The following is a 25494-nucleotide window of genomic DNA, read 5'->3' as shown; positions in this document are numbered from 1 at the left end:
TCCTAAACATGGAGGTATCCAAAAAGACCAGCTGAAATTATGTACCTTTACCAGTTTTGTAGCCTTCTCCTCTTCTCATCCCAACCCGCCCCCCCACTATAAGCACTAGAATGTTAACACAAGTGGATGGTTTTCATCCAGATTGTACGACAAGTGAGGAACGAGAAAAAAGGCAAGACAAACCATAACTGTGCAAATACAGCTATGTATTACACACCCTGCCTATCACAGTCAGCAATTTAGAAACTTAAGAGATGGCTATTTCTCATTTCAGCTGTGGGCATTCTCTGCAGTAATAACTCAGTTTTACACGTAACATTTTCTCCTCTCCAATCTCCAGTTTACATGTGTGCCTTCTACTTCGGTTTCACGTTAGTCCTCTGAAAACACTGAATTTCATTACAGCACAGAAGGCTGCATGACTGAATGGCGTAAAAGCGCACAAGCACGTTGACATTACACAAGAGCTTTTCCAGCCATAGACACTAACACTCTACAATTTAGTTCAAGATGCCCAAGAGATAACTACTCTTCTTTAAACACTCATCCTTTTCTAAGAATCAACGCAATCAAAACCACTAGCATGCTACTGAATTGCTACAGAATGAGAAATTTGTTACTGATAAGAGCTTAAATCCGAAATACGCATCTTGCAATCTTCTCAGAAGAGACACATGGGAGGCAGGAGCATATATTCTACCAGGCTTTTGTTGGAAGGTTCTCTAAAAAGCTAAAACACCCTTTACAATAACCTCGGTTAGGTTTTGTTTTGTATTTTTTAAAAATATTATAAGCAGCAGCAAGTTAGTTCCAAGTCTAACTGCACAGAAACCAAATACGAGATCACAAAAACACAGTGTGTTGCAGCATGGCCGTTCAGAAACACATGCGGTTCATTATTGAGTGACTCTGGGCAGCAGATCATCGAAACTTAAAATATTTTCTACCGCTCCAATATCTTTTGAGAAGAAAATAAGGGAACCTTAAAGACATACAAGATTTCCTTAGAGAAAGCGTAAGCCAAGCACCACTGATGCGTACAGGCAGAAATATCAAAAAGCATGGCCGAAAACCACATACAGCCCCTGTATGACTAATGAGGCCGGGGGGGGGAGGGGGGGAAGAGGAGGTGTTTCTTCTTTCATTAGAGACATATTCATTTGCTCATAAGCAAAATGTGTTGCCAAAGATTCCTCTGCCATTATAGCAGACATTTCAATTTTGATCTGAAAAATTTTGTTCAACTGTCAAGAGGTATACACACCCTCTACAAATCTGCTAAAACTTGGTTTCCAAAGAAAATGCTAATTAGAAACTTTCTGTTGCAAACATCAAGAACAACAATTATGAGATATGAAAAAAAACCTATTTTTTTTTCTTTGAACTACTGATAAAATATATATCAAGTGACCAAACTAAATATTGTTTAAATGGGATCTTTAAGTAGATTTGAAAAAAGTAGCAGGTTAAAAAAAAAATAAAATAAAAAAATCAGGTATATGTGTCAAGTAAACCTCAATTCCGAAGTTTTGCCTTGCAGGTTATAAGCCCTTTTATCACTAACCCCCCATCAAATGGAAGCAGTAGGACGACTGGCAAATGAAGAATAACTCGAGCTGAACTGCCACTTTTAATAACCCAGTTTCCATTTAAACAGCGATATGGCTGTAGGGTTTGAGAATTTGTCACTACCGTGTACACCCGCTGATAGTAAAGTAAATGGAGATGAGATGAGCCAATTTTAAACAACGTGTTCCATTTTATCCCCTTGGTCATAAAAAAAGAAATAAATCTATAGAGATACTATGAAAATTAACAGCTTTTTTCAAATGAATGGAAGATAAAAAAATTACTACATTTGTACTAAATGGGTATAATTATTTTCAGCATTGCGTACATGCAATAGAAATTTACCTTTTTGTAAGTACAGCTGATGATGCAGATGTGAACAAAATGGTCACAATGAAAAAAATTTGATCAATTAAACAGAGCAACTGTATTAGTTTTCATGTTAGCATTTAGGGATAAAGATTTAGCTTATCCGCATTGAGACATTAAGTTGTGCCTCAGGGAGGTCACACACAGAGGTCAATTAACAGCTCCAACAGTTGCAGCTATTTTAATAGATTTTTCTAATGAACACAGAAGATTAGCACCCAATTTCAGATTTCATTGCAAGTCATACCATCACTGGAGGGGTTGGGGGGAAAGAAGTTGCAACTTAGAGTTCAAATTTAATGCTTTTTTAAAACCTTAGCCTTCATGACCAAAGTAAGAGCTTCAAGTGATCAATTCTGGCATGTTCAATAAAAAGCGACCAGGTTGTCCAAGCTCATTTCCTGTAGTTCATAACCGAGTGGATTGATTCTAACCTGGCTATCACATTGCTTCTCTCCTGTAGTACTCAAACAATTTTTCCAAACATATCTATTGTAAAATTGGAATTCTGTTTTTTAGAAGAATACATCTTCAATACATATGCTGAATTTGTGAAACAAAAAAAGGATTCCTCCAAGTTTATTATCCTAAAAATAGAATACTGAAATTAGACTGCAGGTTCCATGGGATTTTCTTCCCAAGTAGATCTCAAATTGTTCATTAAAATAAAATGTAAAGCTACAGCTCAGAGTAACAGAACATATATTTCTGGCTTCGAAGTACTGATTTTTTAAATTTTTTTTAAATAAAAATATTTAGTGTAAACTTTTAGGTTTAGTGCATTAAACGTCAAATCAGATGTGAAATGCTAGAGGAAGCACAATTTGCATTAGCATCTCTATCCAGAAACTGACAAACTGCCCATTAAATCTACTGAATAAATCATGGAGGAAAAAAAAAAAAATGTCAAGAAGCAAGTAAATAGGAATGACAGGCAAACAACCAAAGCGAAGATGAAGTCACATGAAAGGAGTGACAAAGGAAATCAGTGCAAAAGGATGGCAAAAAGCACTTCAAGTTAACCTAGATCTCACAATTTTCTGATTGTGCATTGTATTTTCTCAGGTACTTATCTCCTGGTAACTTTTGCCTACCTTGAGTATATGCACAACTAGCAGCCTTGATTCATGCAGCATATAATTCAAATTTAACCAAGAGTCAGAATAAGCCAAGATATGGGGTCTAAACAAAGACTCCAGTACACATAATGGACACAAAACAACTGCCTAGAAAAGGACAAATCACCAGCACAATGGTCACCAGAAAATTAGTCTGTAAAACAAATAAAGATTATATTGGTCTAATTAAAATTATCTATCCACCTATAGATTTTGACCTTCCGCATTTCCCATACATAACTGATTAGTGGGTCTCATTAGACATTAATTTAACTTTGCCGAATGGTCAAGGCTTAGCATTAAAGTTTGTTCAATCCCATCTTCCCCCTGATGGTCAATATAGGAAAAATTACACATGTATAAAAGAAGGCATACAGGTGTATTCCTTGTACATTTTAATGTTCAAATAATACCAGACAACCCCAGAAAAATCTGCATTTAGTTAGAGTCTAGTTTAGGGGCCGTTAAGTGAAAAATCTGACAAATCTTTTGTTTCCTAAATTGCTCGCACAAACGAAGCAATTGCAATCCTCAGATCTCTACTGTAAACCCGAGGTGACATTAGTTCACATCCCTGCTAATTATAAGCCGTGTTAGATACGTCGATTTGGCACCTCTGGCACGAAAAGCTGGTCGCTACTACTTTAGGAAAATTGAAGTGAGACTAAATGACAACTTATTCTAACGAGAAGACATCCCACATTCCCCAAATTCTACATAATCTCGCCGGTTACGAAAAGTAATACAACTCATATCAGCAAGCAAGAGTCGCCGTTAGCTCCCTCCCTGGCACCAGCAAATGTCTCCACTGTTTGACGATGAAAACCAAGTGGCTCATTTATGTTTACAGACCGTGCGCTGCGCGAGGGAGTTGGCATTAAACACTGTCCTTAACACACTCTAAAATGAATTAATTCTTTGAACACCATATGAAAGGAAGCAGAAATACTTACTAGTACAGAACTTCATTTGCTTCATGCCTTTCATATCTAACTGTTTCACACATCAGTCTGAAAGAGAAGGGAAGAAGTCATTTTTAATTATGATTCTTATCAGTGCCACAAAGATTTCACTTTCTAAAATTAGTCAGCATTTCCACGTTTGTCTCCAGCACTTGCAGAAACTAACCATCAATTTAAAGCTGAACTGAATTTTAATTTAATACAACAAATTGTTAAATCTAAGCATTAAAGTTATTAGTTCATCCGAGATCAGATTTGGTTTAGGACACTAGATGGAATTGCTCCCATAAAAAAAAATTTCTACAAAACGGGTAAAATGATACTGATCTCATTTTATAAAGTTATCTGATAAAAGTAAGTTGCTTTATAAGGAAAAAAATTCAGAATTTTCAAAATGGATGGAAATTTATGATATGTAACACTAATCAGAAATACCATGATATAAAAACTGCTCTCTTTTTCAAGTCAGGCCCAACAGATAAAACAAGAAATTATGTTGCATGGTAGATCAATGATTCTTGTTTTGCTCAAATTCAGCAACTTAAAAATTACCATGAGATTTTAATGCAGAAATCCCACAGGGCTCCAAGTGGAGAGAATTTCCTGCAGGAAAATCGCCTGTCTAGAGGGAAGGATTAAAGCACTTTTGCATTCACTGTCTGCCTGACAAATGTGGCATAATAGAGAGCAACTATAATAGAACTTACCATGTATTAGGAAAGGCAACGTTAACTTGGCGTAAAACAAAATAAAAATCAACATGTCATTTCTGTCTGTTGTTTTAAGGACATGGACACTATAAATTACTGGGGGGGTGGGAAGGAAACAAACCCCACTGCCTCCCTTGGATTTTCTACAGCTCTGAAGCAGACTGCAAACACCAAGGCTATTTGACAGACAGTGACACAGAGATTTGCCTAAGAGGCTCATGTGAACATTCAAACGAGGAACTATATTTAAACTTGGGAAAGAAAGTCTCGTTCCTCGCAGAATCAATCATCAGAACCTCAATGCACCGATGACCAGCTGCCTGCAATGACATAACAAGCAGACAAGGTCATAAGCAGACAAGGGATGTCATTCTCCCCCTCTACTCTGCACTGGTGAGGCCACAACTGGAGTATTGTGTCCAGTTTTGGGCTCCCCAGTTCAAGAGGGACAGGGAACTACTGGAGCGAGTCCAGCGAAGGGCAACCAAGATGATTATGGGACTGGAGCATCTCCCTTATGAGGAAAGGCTGAAAGAGCTGGGACTCTTTAGCCTGGAGAAGAGAAGGTTGAGGGGGGACCTGATTAATGTTTACAAGTATCTAAAGGGTGGGTTTAAGGAGGACGGAGCCAGGCTCTTTTCAGTGGTTCCCAGTAACAGGACAAGGGGCAATGGGCACAAGCTAGAACATAGGAAGTCCCGTTCAAATACATGGAAAAACTTCTTTACAGTGAGGGTGACAGAGCACTGGAACAGGCTGCCCAGGGAGGTTGTGGAGTCCTTCTCTGGAGATTTTCAAGACCCGCCTGGATGCAGCCCTGAGGGATGTGCTTTAGGCAATCCTGCTCTAGCAGGGGAGTTGGACTAGGTGATCTCTAGAGGTCCCTTCCAACTCTGAAAATTCCATGATTCCGTGACAAAAGTGCTGAAGAGTTTCTGCTCAGGTAAAAAGTCTCAAAAAAGTTGATCTGCAGCCTGGAAGACTGGTCTGGGTTTGATGTGACATTTAAAAGGCTTCTTGTTGCCATTTCCCATTATTTCCTAGGTCATCCATTTCAACAGCCAACAGACTGCTACAAAAGTTACAGGATTTTACCTATTAAATCAGCCCACTAAGAAATAATGCTTTTTCTGTCCAGAAGAGGCAGGCTTATAGCGGTACCCTGATTATTCATAAATTGTTAATAGAAATTTGAAATCTTAATTCTCTTTGCTTAAAAAAACAAAAATTTACTACCATGGCCTTTCCCCCACCCTGCTATTTTAGATCTACGCTTTGGACCATCTTTGAGAACTTTTGTTCTGCATTGTATATAATGAAGTACTATGTATCGTATATCAATTTCAGCTAATGAAAAGTCTTCTTGCTTCCCGGCACAGTAAAAAAAAAAAAAAATTTGACCCACAAAACCTTCTTTTTCAGACACTGCTCCCCACCATAACATTGGGTCTTGCCAAAATCCTTTACAGACTACTACTGTCTGCTTCTACCTCCTGGGTCCTCATCTTCTCTCTCTGATCCTCTGTTTTGAGAGGGAAGGGAAGAGCAGATATGAGGTTACTGGTAGAAGATACCAGAAGAAAAGTCATTCCTAGCAGTCAGATTTAAGAATTAAAATACTGCTCAAGGATAGCCTGTGTCCTACTGGTCTGAAACGATGCTGGGCAATGGGCCATCTAAGAGCAGAAGTTATAGGAAACAGAATCACTTTAACAAGCAAGTTTTGTTCCCTTCTGAATTGGGAGCGGAGGAAATACATTCTTGACAAAGTCACGCAAGTTCACCACTGGCACTCTCTGAGTTTTTCAGCATTTTGGTCCCGTTATTAGGACATGAATAGGAGAGAAAACGCCTCTTACAGAAGGTAACCAAGTGTTTCACTTCTTGTGTTAAACTGGAACAGTTAGAAATTACAGTGACCAAGTAGTACAAAGTAGATTGCTTCCTCAAATATTTGAAAAATTAAATTAGTTCTGGTCAACACTGGTGTCTAATTTTTGCTTGAACGTGATCTTTGTCAGCTTCCTAAACAAACGTAATAAATTCAAGATGAGATCAGCAACAAGTCATAAGGTAAGTTATTCAGTACTAGAGGCTATATTTAATACACTAGTTTTCAATGCATCTCAGAGGTTTTTGTGGCATCCCATTGCCACAAGAAATGTCATATCCTAAAGGATACTATAAAAGCTTTCTGTCCCGCATCTGCTGGGAGCCCAGCCTTTTCCATGTATGGTACTGTAAACAGAAGCTCTCTTCTAGGAATTCACTGTGCTGGGAGAGCGAGTTCCACACATTCCTCAGCAAGAACCTCATTCTGCACAGGAAGCCAAGAAGCACATATCAACATACCACGCAACCATATGTGCACACTTTGATCTCTGTAAATAAGTTAACATCAGTTCAACTCCAGCTATGCAAAATTTGATGTGCTAGAAGTCTTGCATATAAGAGCATAACACAAAATACTTTAACTGAATGTGATCGTGGCCTCTTTCAAAAGCAGAAGTAATTACAGAGACTCATTTGAAGTCAACATTCACATTGCGAAATGTGTCTTAAGCACTTTGGGAGAAAGAAAACCCCGCCTTTTATTTTCTCCAAATTACAGAATATCGGTTTGGGAATGTGGACTCTGACAAAATGACGAAGCAAGAGGCCAGAAATTAGAACCTAAACCAGCATTCATCAAGACAAAGTTGCTTCAGCATCTTCAGATGTGGCAAGTGTTGGCAAACATCAGGATGAAAAACAGCAGTAATTCACCCTCTGTCCCCATAAAGCGTACAGGAGACGTGCTGGCCTCCTTCCCTATCTGCCAGCCTCACACCACTGTCCAAATACCCCTAGAAACCTCTGCTGTAAGATGTTTATGTGAAGACAAGTGGAACTATTATTTAAATGTCAAACACAAGTCTTTAGGAAAAAATAGGAAGTTCATCTGGGAGTTTTTACTTGAATTTATTTGCTTCATGAAGCATTTTAATTACAAAATATGTGGATGACATTTATTAGTAATTTTTACTAAGTACCATTTGCATGCGTAGTACGCAATTTGTCTAAAACTTCCACGGGAAAGCAAGCACAAACTGAAACAGAAGCTGAATAACAGACTCTGCTCTCATGATTATTACGTTCCATAAATGATTTGGACTATACACGGACTTTCTTTCAGGACTGGAACTTGTACTCCATATGTAAAGCATTTACTTCTCGTCCAAAAAGTTTGAGAAGAACAACAGACACATCCATAATAGAAATCAGAAGAAACAAACAGGGATACGCATATACACACATAGGAGAAAGTGTTAGGATGATAAAGAAGGGAAGAAATAGATGCAGTGATAGCCAGCTTTTCAGTTGGAGGTAGAGTACACAAGAGTAGCGTACAGTTACCAAACCTACCACGCCTTTGCTTTGTTAATGCATTAACATATATGTGTTTTTAATGATAAAGTATCATACCTTAGCTGATGCTCTCTCAGGTTAGACAAGGCTTCCATTCCATGTAAATAGGAATACACAATCTCCAAATCCTAAAAACATAAGGAAAACATGGTTAGGATTCTCAATTTCGTACAAGCTGTTAAAATACTAGTTTTGCAAAGCATCCAGAGCTCTCCTAATAGGGGCAGCAGGGCTATTTGAAATAACACATTTACAAGAGGTTAAAGGCAAGTTGCAGGAATACCTTTGATTATACGTTGGAACCTGACATGGGGAAGAATGATGGTATGTCCACATCGGAAAATACAAACAGAAGCTTTTCTGCTTTTGCTGTCATTATTCGTGTCCAGGAACCAAGCCTGGTCAAGAATTCCAGTGAGCTACTTTGCAACTACTACTGTCCTGCTTCCCTGTGCCAACGTACCCAAAGCCCTTCATTTATGTCATAAAGCAAGCTCATGGAAACTGGCCTTTTCATGTTCAGGGGAAAAGAAAAAAAAAAGTACAAGACAGTCTAACAAAATACCCCATTGTACATAAATATTTATAAAACTGTATCCTTTCAAACAGAAGGTAAAACCACAAGCTTAAATGAGAAAAAAGTTGGCATGAACAGAAAATTGTAGGCACTGGATAATAATAATAAAAAAATCATAAATACAATTCTAGTTACACGCGAAGTGTTACATTCAACCACTGTGGACCTCCAACAGCCAGTTCATAAAACAACACTAACAAAGATATGAAAACAACATCCAAGGCTAAAACTTCCTAAGATGCAACTCTGGAAACACTAATGTCAGTCTAGAGGCTTTGCTAAAGTTATACTTAAAAATCACGACAGTATGTAAGAGAACACTTCAGTGCAGCCCACAGCTTCCAGGGTGATCAACTTTGGCTCATGGATTTGACGCTGTTTCATCATCCATTTTTTAAAACATGCTAGTTAAGAGACAACACATTATCCACAATTCACGGAAGATTAGAGCAGTGACTCACAACCGCTAGCTGAGACTGACAAAGTTGAGAATAAACTAACGCCAATTCCATTCCCATAACTTACTGTAAGAATATGTTTTCACATAACTGAATATATCAAAGCTATAAATTTATGGAAGATTTGGTCACTGGGAAATATTTGTGTATTTAAAATTTACCACAAAGTACAGAAATACTTCAGTTTTCAACACAATGAAGGAATGCTAGATCCAGTATTGGGCAACAACGTTAGGAGTGAAGTCACACAGAGAACTTGTATTTAAGTAAGAAAAATAAAAATAAAATCTAGTTAAATACATTAAGTGTAGAAATGTTACCGTACTTGTTTAAGCCACGGTACAGATCAGAAAATACACCAGGAGTTACACTCAATGGTTAAGACTAAATAGATGTCTTTCATTCAGTATCGAAAAGAACGTCTTTTTCTCACACTGACGCAAGCAAATATTCAGTTTGAAAAAGTGGAAGAAATTCACAAGTCAAAATGCTGTGATTTCACTTCTATTCTGCTCCTTCTGTTCCCTTGCCCTCTAGAGGCTTTGGTCCTCCTGTGAGGAGCAGAGGACATAGCAAGGACAAAAGTAATTATGCATGGTTTGGGATGGAGGGACCTTGCACACAGAAGGCTTTGAAGAGAAGATACAGTAGTCGCTTGCCTTTTTACCCTTTTTTTTTTTCTTTTTTAAATATACGAATAAAAGCATGTGAAATGACATGTCTGCCGCAGTCAGTGACCTGCTCACTTGCCAGACAGGCTGGGGGTGAGCAGAGGCTCCCGGCAGCTCTGTGCCAGCAGCGGGGTAAGAGGGAAGCCCGACAGTCCCCGTGGCATCGCTGCTGCTCATCTGGATGTGCCAGACTCTGTGGCACTAGCCACCGGCAACCGTGGGAAGCTGGGAGTGGACCACCAAGGATCAGACGCCCACAGAGTGGATTATATGGAAAAGCGCCCGGCCAGAAGGTGCTACTGTAATTCATTTTCAGCAAGCCTGTCTAACAACAGGCAGACACGGAAAAGAAGGAGAATAACCCTCTGCCACCAGCTTGCACTGAGGCTTCTCTGGAGCGGCACAGCTGAAGGATTCACTGACGAATAAGGAACCATTAGGGATGCTGGCTTACAGGGGTCCTAGAAGTGGCGGTGTGTGCTAAAAGGGATCCATGGACATTCAGTCTCCAAAACTACTGGGTGACCCGAACCTAGTGACCAACCCTGCAGATGTACAAATCTGTAAGGAACGCAGGTTATGCTCACAGAGAAATGGAGCTGAAGTGACTCAAACAGGGGGAATGCGTTTAATCTCTGAAGGGAGTCATTCTGACCAGTACCACAAACAACAAGGTAAGTTCAGGGAGCACTTTTTAAAAAAATAAATAACCCCTCTTCAAAATATAAGCATACTTGTCAAATACTTGCAAATACAACATCCCATAAGTCCCCATACTACGAACGGTGGTTGGCGGAGCTCATTGCCTCTCAAATCTGCACCTGGAGATCTAAAAAAGGGGACCGGGGGGGGAAAAAAAAAAAAAAAACCCCAAACAAGTCTTTACTTTTGCTTCCATCATGGCTGCTAGCTGCAACAACGTGGGGAAGGTAAAGCTGAAGACATCTCACAGAGAACTAAGGTGTTTCTTTTGATTTGCAAAAAACGCAACAAGAAAACAGACCGGTGCTCCAGGCAGTGGGTCCTATCAAAGCAAATAGTCATTATAACACTGCAGCTGACGTGCACTGCCATTAAATCAGACAACTGTTTCCAGAAAGTGTGCTGCAAGCCCGACCTTTAAACTGTACCTTTCCAGAGGGTGTCTAGCAGGAAACAGCTCCCTCTAGCACCAAAACCTTGGCACTGAAATTTAAGTCACAAATAACCAGCATCATTTCTTTCTGTTAAATTCTCCGTAACGGCGCCAGGTACAGAAAACTACAGTAGAGTCAAAAGAGCTGAATATATTTTCGTATATTGTCAGTAGGCACTGCACGCTTCTAGTCAGTCTGCAGCATTAAAGAGTAGGAAAGCAGTTTGGAAAATTAAAAAAAAAGAAAAAATCAGAATATCAAATTACTGTCATTAGGCCACCTCGCTTTTCCCTTTATCTCAGGAAAAAATATGCTTTGCTTACTCAGCAAACATATTCGTTATTGCACATAAGTAGCTGATTCAACTTCTTAATTTACAGTAAATTAATGGAATGCAAGAGTCCTTCAAAAATATTTGTGCCAAGAGTTGTAAAATTCTAAACAGATTCCAAATGCTTGAAATGATGGTTTAACAAAAACCATTTCACAAAAAAAAAAAAAAAGAACATACATGAAGTTAGGTGTGTAAGCTATGAAAGTTTTTGATTTTTATATTCTAGACACTTATCGAAAAGCTAAAATTTTAAAGTTCTCAGGAAAAGCACTTTATCTTTCAAGAAGGACATAGCCTGCCTCTGTGATTTATGCCGGCTAGTCCAGCCAAAGCCTTAAAGCAGCAGTAAAATTGAACCCCACTGTGACTTACCCAAACATTTCTGCTGGCGCGCAGCGTCCCCGAGAGCAGCCTCTAACTCATCCACAGAACATAGAAAAGCCTGCAGGTGAAAGCAGCAGCCTCATGCTTTTCGGCTGGTTGTTTTTACTAAACATATACTCAGATTACCACAAGGTGGCAGATTGAGCCATGAAAACTTCAGAGAAAGTCGGTCATTACAGGGTTTCCCCCTTCATATTTTAAAATATAACTTTGTAACAGTTTATAAAAGTCAAGAAGAGCAAAGCTAATCATCACCCTACAACTGGTTAAATATTCTGCTACGGGAAGGACTATTTATATAAAAGCACAGAGGAACCACCAACTTTCTGCTTTCTAGTCTTATCCAGACAGCAAAATTGGAAAAAAAAAAAAAAAAAATAGCAAAAAAAAGCAATGCAAAGGCTCAGCTCATTTTCCTACAAGAACCAAGTTCCACGCAAAGTTTGTGGCACAAGCTTGAAAAAACATCTCAATGGAAACTCCAAAAGCAAAAATTAAATGCGAAGCACAAATTAGCGCAGTTTTTAAAGTATGTTTTTATTTAAATGCAGGCTAAAAGACTGAAATCTAATCTACGCTTAAATTTGTACTGCAGCCAAAGTCATATGGTTGCGTTGCTGTGTGTGGAGCAGCCTGAGATTTGTTTAATTCAGTGTTATTTCTTAATTTGTTTGTTTCCACAGTGTCAGCTGGCTCAGTTTAAAATTCTGACTGTACTTCGAAACGAAACAGGGAGACTCAAGTTTTAAGAGTGCTCGATTTCAATTAGATCCATAGAAACACATTGGTCTGCAGCCCTTCTTCAACTCTCAGTTCTAATAAAATTAAGCATATGTTTATGCCTAGACATTTCTATCCATTTCACTTGTGCTTAAAATGTATTCGGCAACACCAGTTACACAAACCTGACAAACCCAAACCAAAATGTTGGCCCCAAATTCATACTAGCTTAATGGAGAATTTTTTACTTTGGTAAAGTGATAGACACGTCAAAATTCACTACTTTGGACTGGAAAAGTTAAACCTCTCTAAAAATCCTAGACTTACACTGTTTTCAGTCCTGGTTTGCATTACGCTGTGAAACTACAGGCCACGCTTGTGAAACAAGCAAAATGCTGAGCTAAGAAATTCATTGCCCTCTTAGTGAGAAATTCACTCATTTCTGTGAAGTGGCAAACAAGCGCGGAGAAGCTTTCATCTTATAATAGTTTGGTTTATTCTAGCTCAAAGGATACAAATAAAATACAAGGTAATTCCTTAATTCACTGTCTTGAAGGATAGGGGAAAAAAGAAAAAAAAAAGAAAAAAAAAAGGACCTTTTCAAAGCACCCGATATTCACCTTAGTCTGAAAAAGATCTGCCTGCTGAGCGTACACCAGGTTTTGAAAGGCTGATCTTTGTTAAAATAACCCATCTTTAGCTCACATTCAGCCAACCACCCGTACACCCGGCTGGGAGGAGAGGGTGGGTGCACCCACTCCCCATCACGCCCCGCAGCTCCAGACCTCACCCCAAGCCCGGGTTTCACTCTTGTGAAAATGGGAGGTCCCACCCGGTCCCTCCCCGCTGTCCTCCTGCCACCTCCCTGGCCCCAGGAGGAGCACCCACTCATGGGGACCAAACATCAAGCCTCTCTCTTGGCAGCAGGAGACCCACGAGGTCCAGTCTTGGAGTCACGGTGGGGAGAAGGTGGGACCTCAAAGTCTTCGGTGGGTTTAAACAGACCATGAAACCGCTGGCAGGAAGGGAGGGGTCTGTCATTTCTATATGGCTGACTACACAGTTATTTTAGCTCCAAGTGGAACTTCCCTTTTTTCTTCAAGCATTTTAATGCTTTTTTTTCCCCCGCCAAATCGTGCTATACTAACAAGAGCAGCAACGCCAAGTTTTTCTTCCTAGTAAGCAACAAAGTCCCACTCCAAACCCAGGTTGCTGAAGTCCTGCCTCTCCTTCCTTGTAGCTGCAGGATCCTGCCTTTGTCCCTTTCTTCTCACATCCAGCACCTGAAATCATTTGACTCTCAGCCACTCAGGCAGCTACACCAAGCACTTATATTTTTTTTTTTTATTTTTTTTTACCACTGATTTAGCACCTGCCTGCCTGTACTTGCTCACCAAGGCCAAAACAGTGCCAGCATCGCCAAAAGAAACAGACTGGACGACAGCAACATCAATCCCATCTGGCCAAAACAGAAATTTCCGTGTCCGCAGAAGAGACATGTCTGCTCTTGAGTAGGTTTGTTCCCATCTGGTTCACACTAACCTGGCAGCCTCTCACCAACAGCAGCTCAGGAGACCATACAAGTTACTGCCTCTGAAGGAAAGGCAGGGCGGGGGGGGGAAAGCTACATCAGTCACCGTAGCCAAACCCATCTCTGAAGGCAAGACCTTACCCTAAGGGTAACCTCACATCTTGCAAATATTAAGCTGCCAAGAGAGGAGCAAAACCACAAAAACCAACTTACACCGTGACCAAAAAAATCAGGTATTACTGATACCAAAATCGCTGCCACGCACACATGAAGTATTCATCTTCACCTACGGCTTCCCAGCAGTGGGGAAAAAACCTAAACACACTCACAGCAGCTGTGCAGGAGCATGCCCAGGTATGTATGCACTTATCAATGAACCACACCAAGACTAATTTGTTGAAGAGATTAAAATAAAGTATTTGTCATGTGCTACAAATTTTTGACATTCTTTTTCTTACATCGGGACCTTCTTATTCAGGTGGGGGGAAGAGGGGAGAGCGCCACACAGGAAGCCTGCCAGAGTCCAACCTATTACACTACAATTTAAGATAAATTAATCTTTTTAACTTCAGTGTAAGCTACCACAGCATTTTTCTGCAAGCCATTCTTACTAGTGTACATAGAGATCCATGGCTTAAAAAATCTAAAGCCAAAGTTATAGGAAACAATTTATTGACTTGATGCTGAATTGGCAGCTACAGAGATACAGATTAAATATTTAAGTAAGTGAAATTACATCTCTCAAATGGCCCAAATTGGCACTTCTGTGAATGAAATCCCACGGGTCATATTTTAAGGATGAATATTGATAATGTAATTTACTTTCATAAATGTACCTGAAATAACTATTTATTTTATATCAATCTATTTTAAAAAGTATACAAAAACTGTAAGCTATCAAAGACTAATAAAAATTCATTCCTGAAGGGAGAATAAAACTGCTAATTCTGAATACATTCAATGCCTAAGCATAGTCTAGGGTGCAAAGCTTGGTCTATCAGTTTTGCAAAATGATCAACTAGCAATTCCTTTAGCAAAACTTGATATTTTTAATACTGAAGTTTGATTCTTCCAACTGAAAACCTACAGAATCAGGTGACACTACCCTTTCTGGTGATCTCACAGCAGGGCTGAAGAAGTTCCTATCCTGTTCATCACCCACATTTAGCACAGTTTCAGATCCCGTTTGCCCATCTCTACTCCTGTGGGACTCCTGTTTTCCTGCCAAGAGCAAGCCAGACCTACCCAGCCACCATCCAGCCCAACACAGCCTTCCCCTTCCCAAGGAGCAGCACCATGAGCTCCCAGGCAAACTACAAGCCTGGAAACACAACATTCATGCCACAGATTCAAGGGGACACAGTTCAGCAGGGTTGCTCTGATGAGCGCAATCCACCGCACTACACTGCCTTTATCATTTCTTCCTTTTCTTTTGCTTGGCACAGGAAAACTGTAAGAAGTGGAGGGGTGGGAAGCAAGAATTATCAGAGACAGGTGTGGAGCAAAGCCAGGTACATGGGTAGGAAGACAACTGACTGTAGCAGAGTAGTTTTGCTGTCCCCAGTTTGCCACCCACCAGCCTAGCTGCCTTTCCATAGACTGCCTGTTCCAGGCAACAGCTTGGCTTACCTCAAAACCACAGCTCTCCAAGACAATGATGAGACAATTTGAAACTGAGGAGTTTCTAAAAACAAATACCTTCCTACTCATACTCCAAAGAGGTGTCTGGGATTAAAAGGCAACTTCTGAACTTAAGTTCTGTTGCAGACAAATTAGTTATGAACTTCAGCCAAACCTGTTAGTGGCCATTAAAGTTCTGACTTTACCATCTTAAGCCTGTATGACTTTGCCTCAGGAAGTTTATAACAAAACGTGACTCCACGACAACCAGGCGTGACTAAGCTTGGGCATCAGCCTTCATCAGACGGGCAGTTTACAGGCCATGAAGCCAACCCAAGTCTTCTCTTCCTCTGCTTCAGTTCAGCAGTGGGAAAGAAATACAGAAATTGTATTGATCTTGTTAAGACTTGTTGACACACAAAAAAAAATCGTTATTTTTAGCTCTACTGTGGGGAGGATGGGGACATTTGTTCTGGGTTACGGGTAGAATTTTTAAACTGGATTAGAAACAGGAGGAACAGGCAATTTTAATCTGGAACTGAAGTACCCGCACATGAAGCTAATCGGGAACAACTCCAAAACCTCATAAAGAAAAAGGAGAAATCCCATTTTCCTGGTTTGTCTTAACTGGGAGTTGTCCCAGTAGAGAACAAAAATATGCTTATCCAAAGCCTTCAGCTGCATTACTGCCTCTAAAAGTCAGACTAGAGAAACACCATAGGATCACAGTGAAATAGTTGTGGAAAAACAAGATGTTTCAACGGGATACTTAAATTAGCCTTCCTGTCTTTCAAATACATTTTGTTTGTTTTGTGAATTATTTTCTTTTTAAAAGAGCTTCCCTCAAAAAAACAATTTCATTACATGTTTATTTTTGCATTTTAGTTTGTTTTTTTTTTCTAGTGGGAACTGGGTTAAAAACCTCTACTTCCACATAATGCCTCACAGATTTACATATAATAATATAAACAGGTTTTGGTTTTCAATCTTGCCAGCAGAACCTGCTCAAATGTATAAAAATGAGTTGGAAGGTTCAGTGACCCACCCACACCAACAGACATTTAACACTGGCTCAAGATTAGTCCAATTGATTCAACATATCCTGCTGGTCATAAAGCTTTTAGCAGAATAAAGTAAAGAAATCAAGACATCCATGATTATAATCATCCCATAAGATGGGGATAAACGCGGAAAGGGTAGATGGGAAATTAAAGCCTGCCATCTCGCAGAAGTCAGTGAACAAACTAATGAGCGTAGGAAATTACAGGGTAGCACTATGCATTTCTTTTCTGCTTTCCAGGCTCTCAGAAGTCAGACAATTAAATGCTTAACACAAAAGCCTAAGTTCTCTAGTCAAAAATCCAAACGTTGGTCGCATGTCCAAATGCAAACAAAATGGTTTCACTACAAGAGATCTCTCCTACTGACTGCAGAGTCCATAATTATGAAAGGCACTTAAATTTTTCACCATTAAGAATATATATAATTGCCTTTTCGCACCTTTTCAATATTTATAGCCAACAGTTGGAAGCTTGCATTAAATCTGTTCTATCCATTTTCACATTCATTGGACAAACATTCACATCTTTTATTGCAGAGTTATGCCAGTTCCTAGGGGGTTTTCCTTTTTTTTTTTTTTTTTGGTAATGCTAAGAAGAGTCTCAAATTGTTTTGAGACAGTCTGTTATTTGTCCCATGTTTTCCATTAGCTATATGGAATAAGACTTAATATCCTACTAAATGAAAAAAATCGATCTTGCACTAACAAATATATCAGCTACTAAATACAGTTGGACTTATTTTCGAACAACTACTTGTAGCAGAGGTGAGTTTTAGATAAAGTTTATCCAAATACAGAGGACTATAATGATTGGCAGCTTTTAAATAACAAGATTTGTTAAAAAAAGAAAAAAAAAAAATCAGGAAAAAAGAACCAAACAGGGAAAATGAAGTGATACACGAGGGTTCTGGAGTAAACAGACAGAAAGTAACTCCTAGTTGGCACCTTACAGTAACGATAGAAGCATTTTAAAGGACCTCAGCCTGGAGAACAACATCAGGAAGAGCAACCAAGGTGGCCAGGAAAAGGAGACCACATTATATCAGGCAGGGCTGCCTACTAAAAAGAAGGTTTGCAGTTAGCTGTGCTTACAGGATTCCTCAAAAGCCAGCTTTTGATACAATTCTCCTTGTAGTGGGCAAGAGCAATCTATTTTAAAAAAAAAAAAAAAAAAAAAAACCACCCAAACAAACAAAAAAAAAAACCCCACACACCTTAATTTCCATAAAGCCTAGGTCACAGTACTTCAGTACTTCAACATCATATCTAAGTGGTAAGCACAGCTACACAGGATTCCTTCTTCAAATGCATCATTAAAAAAATCCCCACGACATACGCTTTATAGTACGCTGGTCTTCACAGCCTACCAGATTTGTTAAACGGGGCAAGTACCCCAAATCATAAGCAAGTAAGTCGCAGTGACATTAAAGAGCTGTCTTTTGTCAACTCTTCTACAATAACTGCTCATGTGAACTTTGTAAGCTTTCCATTGCAAACAAGCTTTTTGAATTTAGCAACAGGCTGAGGCAGCAAAGTTGTTTGGCTGATGAAGGCATAACACGATAGGTCACCTCCGCACAATCATCAGTCATCATGTGCCTGCATCTGAAGCTGTAACGGTCCCAACGGCTCACGTTTCATCTAACTTCTTGGGAATACTGGCATTTTACCTTATTAAAACAAGACCTTGGAATTGGTTTCCTCGTGTGGTTGGGACGGAGGATCCCGGCAGTGAGTGCCCAGGTAGGTTCCAGCACTGTCCCAACTGCTGAACGCCACCGAGCTCCACCCTCTACTTGTGGCATTGCTCCCTTTGCCAAGCACAAAACCCCCAAACCATCCCAGAAACACAAACCTCACACTCTGGCTGAGAACAAAAAAAATCAGTTCCCAAGAACAATTCAATCCCAACCCAGCCAGCGGCACGCTCATTTCCAGAATCATCTGGAGCATCAGGGCCTCCTCCACTTTGTAAACTGGGATTTTCTACAAGCCCCCAGTGCTGAGGGAGACCCCGATCAGCCTCGCCAGAGGTTACTTGTTGCAAACAGCCACCACCGAGGTGGGTTGAGCTGGTGAGGAGCTCCGCGCTGCAGCTCCCTGGCTTATTACCATGACAACTCACATCCAGAAACAAAAGAACCAGCACGCGTTGGAAACTGCGCTCTGACAGAACGCCCAACAGAAATATCTCAGTAGTACTATAATCAAGAGAAAATACAGTGAGTTATTTTCTATGGCTGGCCTACAACCATTTCATATTGCTGGCTTACAACCAACCAAAGCAAAAAACACAAAACAAACAAAACAAAAACGGAGTTCGCCTTTCCAACCACAGAGGCAACAGCAGGTATTAGCTGAAGTAGAACGGCAATGTTCCTTTTTGCTTTTGGCGGTTTTGGTTTTAAGAAAAAACGTGTTGCTCAGTTTCTTTATATTTATGAATCAAAAAACGCAGATACAGTAAAAACATGAGGAAGGGGAAGAAAAGATTATACCACAGCTAATTTCAGAGGTTTATACCCCAATACACATCTTTTATATTCATATGTTTAAATAAAGCATTAAAATTCATTTAGACAGATACAATCTTTCCCACGTTCAAACATACAACTCCTCTTATTTCAGCTTATACTTTAAACGAAAGCTTTATAAATTGATTTCATGTTTTAAAAAGAGATAGCGAAGGCTCACATTCATTTATTTTTTTTTGGAGCAGCTGAATTTACAGCAGCACATTTCACAGCATTTCTTCCAACAGAAATTAATCTTACTCGAAGCATCAATGGTAGGTCACATGAAAATTATTCCCAGACTATCAGGCAAATGATCACACTGAAGTACATATTTGCATGTCAAATCAATCCTCACCCAAAAATTCAGCTCAAAAGCTGCTAGTGGACACATCGTCCCAGAGCTGGGATTACTCTGCTGTGCAAACGAGGCAAACATTAGAAAAACGCTAAAGTACTTTCCACAAAGTATTCTCCAAGCCTAAATTTATTTGTTAGCTCAGGTATTTCCTGAAACAGAGGCTGCTTTTAATAACTCCAAATTTTTATCTTCTGGGTTTGTTTTTCCTTCCTATGAGCGACTGTAGGATTCTGAAAGGGACCTGAGGTTCTTTTGTTTTGTTTTTAAGTATCACTTGGGGATGAATCAATTACCAGATGACCTTACTGGAGACACTGCTCTGATCTGCCTTGAGCAGTTTTTTGCACTCTTAGAAGCAGAACACCAACCACTTAAGACATTTTCAAGTGAAATGGGGAAACACCTACAGAGGTCACGCATCTGTAGGGTTACGGCGGCGGCGAAGCATGGCCCCTCTCAGGTCACCACCCTGCAACCTAAACGCAGCTCTGAACACCGCCATAAAACAAGATGGAAAAATCAAACTAACAGCTTTCCATCGCCAAATGGGCTGGACTTTCTCTCAGGAACTGGGAGAGCATCTGATGCCTCCATGAGCCAAACCCCTTACCAAAGACACCTCCTCTTTGACTCAGGCTAATGGTCTGAGTTTAATGGTCCAAGCCCAATGAGCAGAGGTCACATGCATACCCGCAGCCAGCCCACATGCAGCTGCCCCGGCACGAAGGGCACGTGGGACCACCCCGGCTTGGCGGCGAAGCAGGCGGATGAGCTGGGTTCAGCCCATCTGCGCTGCCTCTGCCTATTAAGATGAAGTGACACGGTGCAGCTTCAGCCGATGTAACGGATCACTGCCCTTATGGAGAACGACTCAACTCTCTTGATTCCGCCTTACCCGGCACTGCACCCACAAGGGAAAAACATCAGGAACAGTGCTGACGCTTAACGAATATAAGAGAGAACTCAAGATGGTGAAAATTCTCTCCTATGAGGACAGACTGAGAGAGTTGGGGTTGTTCAGTCTGGAGAAAAGAAGGCTCCAAGGAGACCTTATAGTGGCCTACCAGTATCTTAAGGGGGCCTACAAGAAAGCTGGTGAGGGACTTTTTAGGATGTCGGGTAATGGTAGGACTACATGGAATGGATTAAAACTAGAGATGGGATGATTCAGACTGGACATTAGGAAGACGTTCTTCCCCATGAGGGTGGTGAGACACTGGAACAGGTTGCCCAGAGAGGTGGTGGAAGCCCCGTCCGTGGAAGTTTTTAAGGCCAGGCTGGATGGGGCTCTGAGCAACCTGATCTAGTGGGAGGTGTCCCTGCCCATGGCAGGGGGGTTGGAATGAGATGATCTTTAAGGTCCCTTCCAACCCAAACCATTCTATGATTCTATGAGTCACTGGAACACTCTGCCAGTCCCTAAAAAAAATCCCTTCTGGCGGGAACAAGCCATTCAAACTGTTTTGGCTGTACTGTTAAACCCCACTCTGAGGGAATCTGGAAGACCCTTCTCTTTAACATCCCCCATTAGCACCTCTAGATGGCTCTTTCTCAGCACTTTGAAATCCCTTTCATCTCATCACACCTGCTGCAGGGATCCATCAGATCTAAATCCACTTCTATGCATCAGACAGCTCAACACCAAGACCTAATACCTATATCGTTTGTCAGATCTTCAACTCTATGCCTTAAAACACTGCATTTGTACCTGGGGTTACAGAGATGGTCGTAGGGACAAGATTTTCACTCGTTATCACATACAGGAGATCCTGAAAAGGCTGGAAGCTGTGAATAAAGCTGATGTACTGCTTACTCCATTCCCTGACTTGGCTGGCTCTGTATTTTTTGTTCAATAACTTTACCAACAACTGTAAAAACATAGAGGTACTGCCAACTACTTCTTTGTGACCAGGGCCTTCGTAGTTAAGAACACAAGGCAACCCAATAGCAGTGACTGCTTACGGCTGGTCTACAAACTGCCTACCAGAGTTTAATTTCTAATAACTGCTAATGAGATATCTGTCTGTCATGTCACAACTGATTTTTTTTATTTATTTACTGACATTCAAGACTGTCCCTCCATTTGCTACACTAGTTTCTCCCCCACACTGGCCTCAACAAAGACAGGCATTTACAAGTCAGCAGGTGGTGCAGCTGCCAAAGGACCAACAACAAGTGTTGTGTGATGGAGAAACCAAACACACCAACACATGAAAACCCCGTCCACAGCAGCAGGCAATCTCTCAGAATCTTAATCCGACCCATATTAAAGGGGAAACAGGTTTTTCAACCTCCCTAGTCTTTCCAGAGGGGTACCATATGTCACACGCTTTGCTTAGTGTAAGTTAAAAAAGGGTTAGAGATATAACACTGAATTCCTCGTGCATAATAAAATGCATACCCTTGGTTTCATAACACAGTCTTTTGGCCCACATCTTAAGCATCATTATTTACAAACTTTTAAACCAAGTCTTGTTATGGAACAGCTTATGGATTGTTTTGCAAACCAAGATACTGCTTATCAACTGATAAGCAATCAACATTTGTTCTTAAACACTGAATGCATACCTCCACAGCAGCTTAAAATCATGTGTTTGAACTCAAAAACTGGACATTAAAACTATGCACATTCCTCAGTAGAGATTACTGCTATCTCCTGAATTTACCAGTGAGTCTGACGATTCACCTTGAACACAAAAAGCAACGCCAAGCAGAGCTCAGCTAAAGCCATCAGCGAAAGGCGGCACCCCTCCCCAAAGCACTCCCAGGGACAATAGGTGAGAGATGGGAGAGATCCCATCCCTGCCCCACAGAAGCCCTTCCAATGGAATTAGAAACCCAACTCTCAACCGATTTGAGCACCAAGTCCATAACAAAGCATTCCTAAGTGTACTGAGAAATATGACCAACGTTAATTACCTGCTTGCACAGCCCTAGAATGTCCTAAAACATGAGACACAAATACCTTTCCACTCCTTTTCCTGAGTCTGGCACAAGAACATAGGTGTGACAAACGTGATGTCAAACAGCAGCGAACATTTCCTGAAGGTTCGCTGGCCTAGGATGATGCTGGATGACAAGACATGGGAGACCCAGGCAGAAGCACCACCGTCTCCTTCTCCAGGAGACAGGTGGCAGCCAGGAGGATATTCCAGGAGCACAGGGCGTGGGACTCGTGGCTGGTCGGTGTTCAGCAGCACTCCTGAGCTTTGGGCACAGAGGAAGAGGGATGATTAGCGAGAGTGTGACTAAAAGCAGAAGACTGCTACAAAGGCTGGGCACGGTGACTGAGGTGAATCGGCTCTCAGGCTGTAGAGGACCGGGAGGGCAAGGCATGAGGACACCACGTCTGTGGCGTTCTGCATGAGGAACCGAGACACAGGCTGCCTTGTTATTAGCTTTGGCCTCCACTGGCCTTCCACTGATACCAGCAGAGCTAACTACTGCTTCTGATCTCTGCTCTCCAGCCCCACTGGGAAGGGCTCATTAAGTCAGGAGCCCGGCAATACCCACCACAGTCTCCATGCATTTCGACAGCACTGCTCCACTGGTGAAATAAGCCACAGAAACCCAGGAGAGTGAAGTGCAGAAGGTAGATCCACAGGGAATCGGCTCAGGAGCAACAGAGCTAGATCGAAACTGGCTCTGTGGAAACCCAAGGTGTCTCTGCATTCTGCTCACTGCCCCCGGGTCTAGAAACATAGCTCAGGAGTGACTCACACCGTCCCAGCATCGTCACAAGCCTTCCTCACAGCCTCCACGCTGCGCTGCGTCTCAGCTAAAGCATCCGGCGGGACCTGACCTCTCTTTGAAAGATCAGCACAGCACATGTAATCCAGATAACAACCGACAGGGAAGCCTGTAAGGGCTGAGACTTTCTCCTTTTAAAACAACATCCTCAGTTACATTTAACACAGATCACGATTATTATTTGTAGTGTCCAACATATCAAAGGGTGGCTCATCTGCCGGATTTTATCTGCAACCGATCTGCAAATGGTTAGTAGCCTCAGGGAAACTGTCCAGTTTAAGAAACAGTAGTCAGACTGTAAACTTTTCATCTGCAATGGGTGATACAACTACAGTGGTTTCGAGTTATAAGGTCATTGTTTCTATGTAGAGGACATGTGCACATCTGCCAAATGAAGTTCCGGATTTGTCACGTTAGATCCTCTGCCTTCCTGCCCTCACCAGCATTTTTAACCCATTTCACCAGCTCCACTTCATAAAGACCTGAGGTTTTTTGCTCATTCATGAACCTAACAATTGTTGTAGACTGGCAAATATGTCTACCATTTGCTTTTTCCTCATCCTCAATTCAAAGAAATTAGTTCACTACATTTCTGCCGCATTCCCTTCTATATTTTCGCTAATACTAGTATTTAGACACAACAAGCAGACACATGGTTGATGGCCGGCATAGAAATGAATTAGAGACCTCAAAGCAGCTGCTACAGGGCAAAAAGCCCTAAGAAACTACCAGGGGAGGAAAGAAATTGTCACCTCTCTTGGCAGTCTCAGATACCAGAAAAAGACTGAATGAATGAAGCAGCAGCTCCAAGGCCCCACACGTTTTTATGGCCAGCCAAATCCTGCAGAATCTGGTAAAAGTTCTACGTAGGTTCCAGCTGTACTTTTAACTACAGCTTTTTGGCACTTGTGAAGGTACGGGAAGCAGCCAGGAGCTCTAGAACAAGTACATTGGCTGGATGTGTCCATGAAAATGATCACCAATGAGATAATTTTCTTGAAAATTTTGTAGATACTTTATGGCTGTTCTCAAATAGGGGATCCCACGGCCTCCTTTCCTTCCCTCCTCTGAGCGCAGAACACCAAGACCGCACTGCTTTTGCTTGATACCCATTCTTCCACAACTGAACTGACTAGAAAACAAAGCAAGATTTGGCTGCGGATTGCTGTCACAAGCAACAGATTTAAGCTATCTGCAGTTCACATTAACACTTTCCCTCCACTTGGCCCAAATCCTAATTGCTCCCTTCCATTTAGTACGCACAGCGTCCCAAAACTTGCCATGAAAAAGCATGCAGTTTGGGGAAACCTGCACTCACCAGTGTCCTTGGCTCCCTCCGTTAAATTGAAATTCTGTCCTGGAGAATTGGGAAGGCCTTTTTGCAGCCTCCCAGAGATTGCTTTAGGATCACAAGTTATGTATTGACACAGCAAATGTACTACGTGCTCCTTTCTGCCACTGCCAGCTCTGCTCGGGTGGGTACCGTACGGATGACAGACCATGCTGACAGACAGAGGCAGCTGCTCCTCAAGTTTCCACGGCAAGTTTTACCAGAGAAGATTCTCCAGTGTTACAGTCATGATGTAGCTGGCTCTGTACAGTTGTCTCACCCAGGGGTCTGTTCTGCACTTTGACATTGAGTTGCACTCCCTTTCTTTGTGCTTGCTTCTTTTTTCGTTTTTGGTTTGTTTTGTGGTTTCGGTTTTTTTGGTTTTGTTTGTTTGTTTGGAAGACCGTGAATTAATTTAAAAGTTAAGAACAGCAAATGCCTTGTTTTGTGGTTTTGGTTATTATTCTTTTTAAAACATTGAAATAATACATTTTCATTTTAATATATCAAGAAGCCATGAATTTCTACCCAAATAACCTGAAATTACAGAAGAGTTTCCTTCCAAGGCTATCTTGATTTTCTTTCCAACGGCACGTGAAAAAAAGCCTGAACTCAAGACCAAATGCAAGAACGCATACTCTCTGAAATTATTAACTTGCCCTGTGAACTTAGAGAAGGTACAAGCTGAGCAAGAAGTAAGAGGTTGGCTATTAGAGGTTAGCTATTTACTAGGTTAAGGTTAGAGTCACACACAGGGCGCTCAGGGAGTACAGCTGGCCACGGAAGTATATGCAAAGACTATTTGCCCTTCAGTGAACCACCTGATAACTCCAGGTAGTTTAGGGTCAACAACGTATCCTTAACTATATCTTGGGGATGGTGGGCACAGGACTCCTTTGGCATTTGGGGAACA

General features: G+C 41.1%; 1 protein-coding gene across 4 annotated transcripts in view; it reads right to left on the bottom strand.

Annotated features, from left to right (window-relative positions):
- Positions 1-25494, bottom strand: part of RAPGEF2 (Rap guanine nucleotide exchange factor 2) — a 195329-nt gene that overhangs the window by 125128 nt on the left and 44707 nt on the right. For all 4 annotated transcript variants that reach the window (XM_063335391.1, XM_063335393.1, XM_063335392.1 and 1 more), the window contains exons 2-3: positions 8194-8264; positions 4010-4066 (exon numbers count right to left, since the gene is read on the bottom strand). In XM_063335391.1, the coding sequence (XP_063191461.1) occupies positions 4010-4066; positions 8194-8264 (128 nt within the window). The remainder of the gene's footprint in view (positions 1-4009; positions 4067-8193; positions 8265-25494) is intronic.

Source organism: Chroicocephalus ridibundus, chromosome 5 (genome assembly GCF_963924245.1).
Source record: "Chroicocephalus ridibundus chromosome 5, bChrRid1.1, whole genome shotgun sequence".
Lineage (NCBI taxonomy): Eukaryota > Metazoa > Chordata > Aves > Charadriiformes > Laridae > Chroicocephalus > Chroicocephalus ridibundus.
The sequence above is the reverse complement of the archived record's forward strand: the minus strand, read 5'-3'. Positions and strand labels throughout refer to the sequence as shown.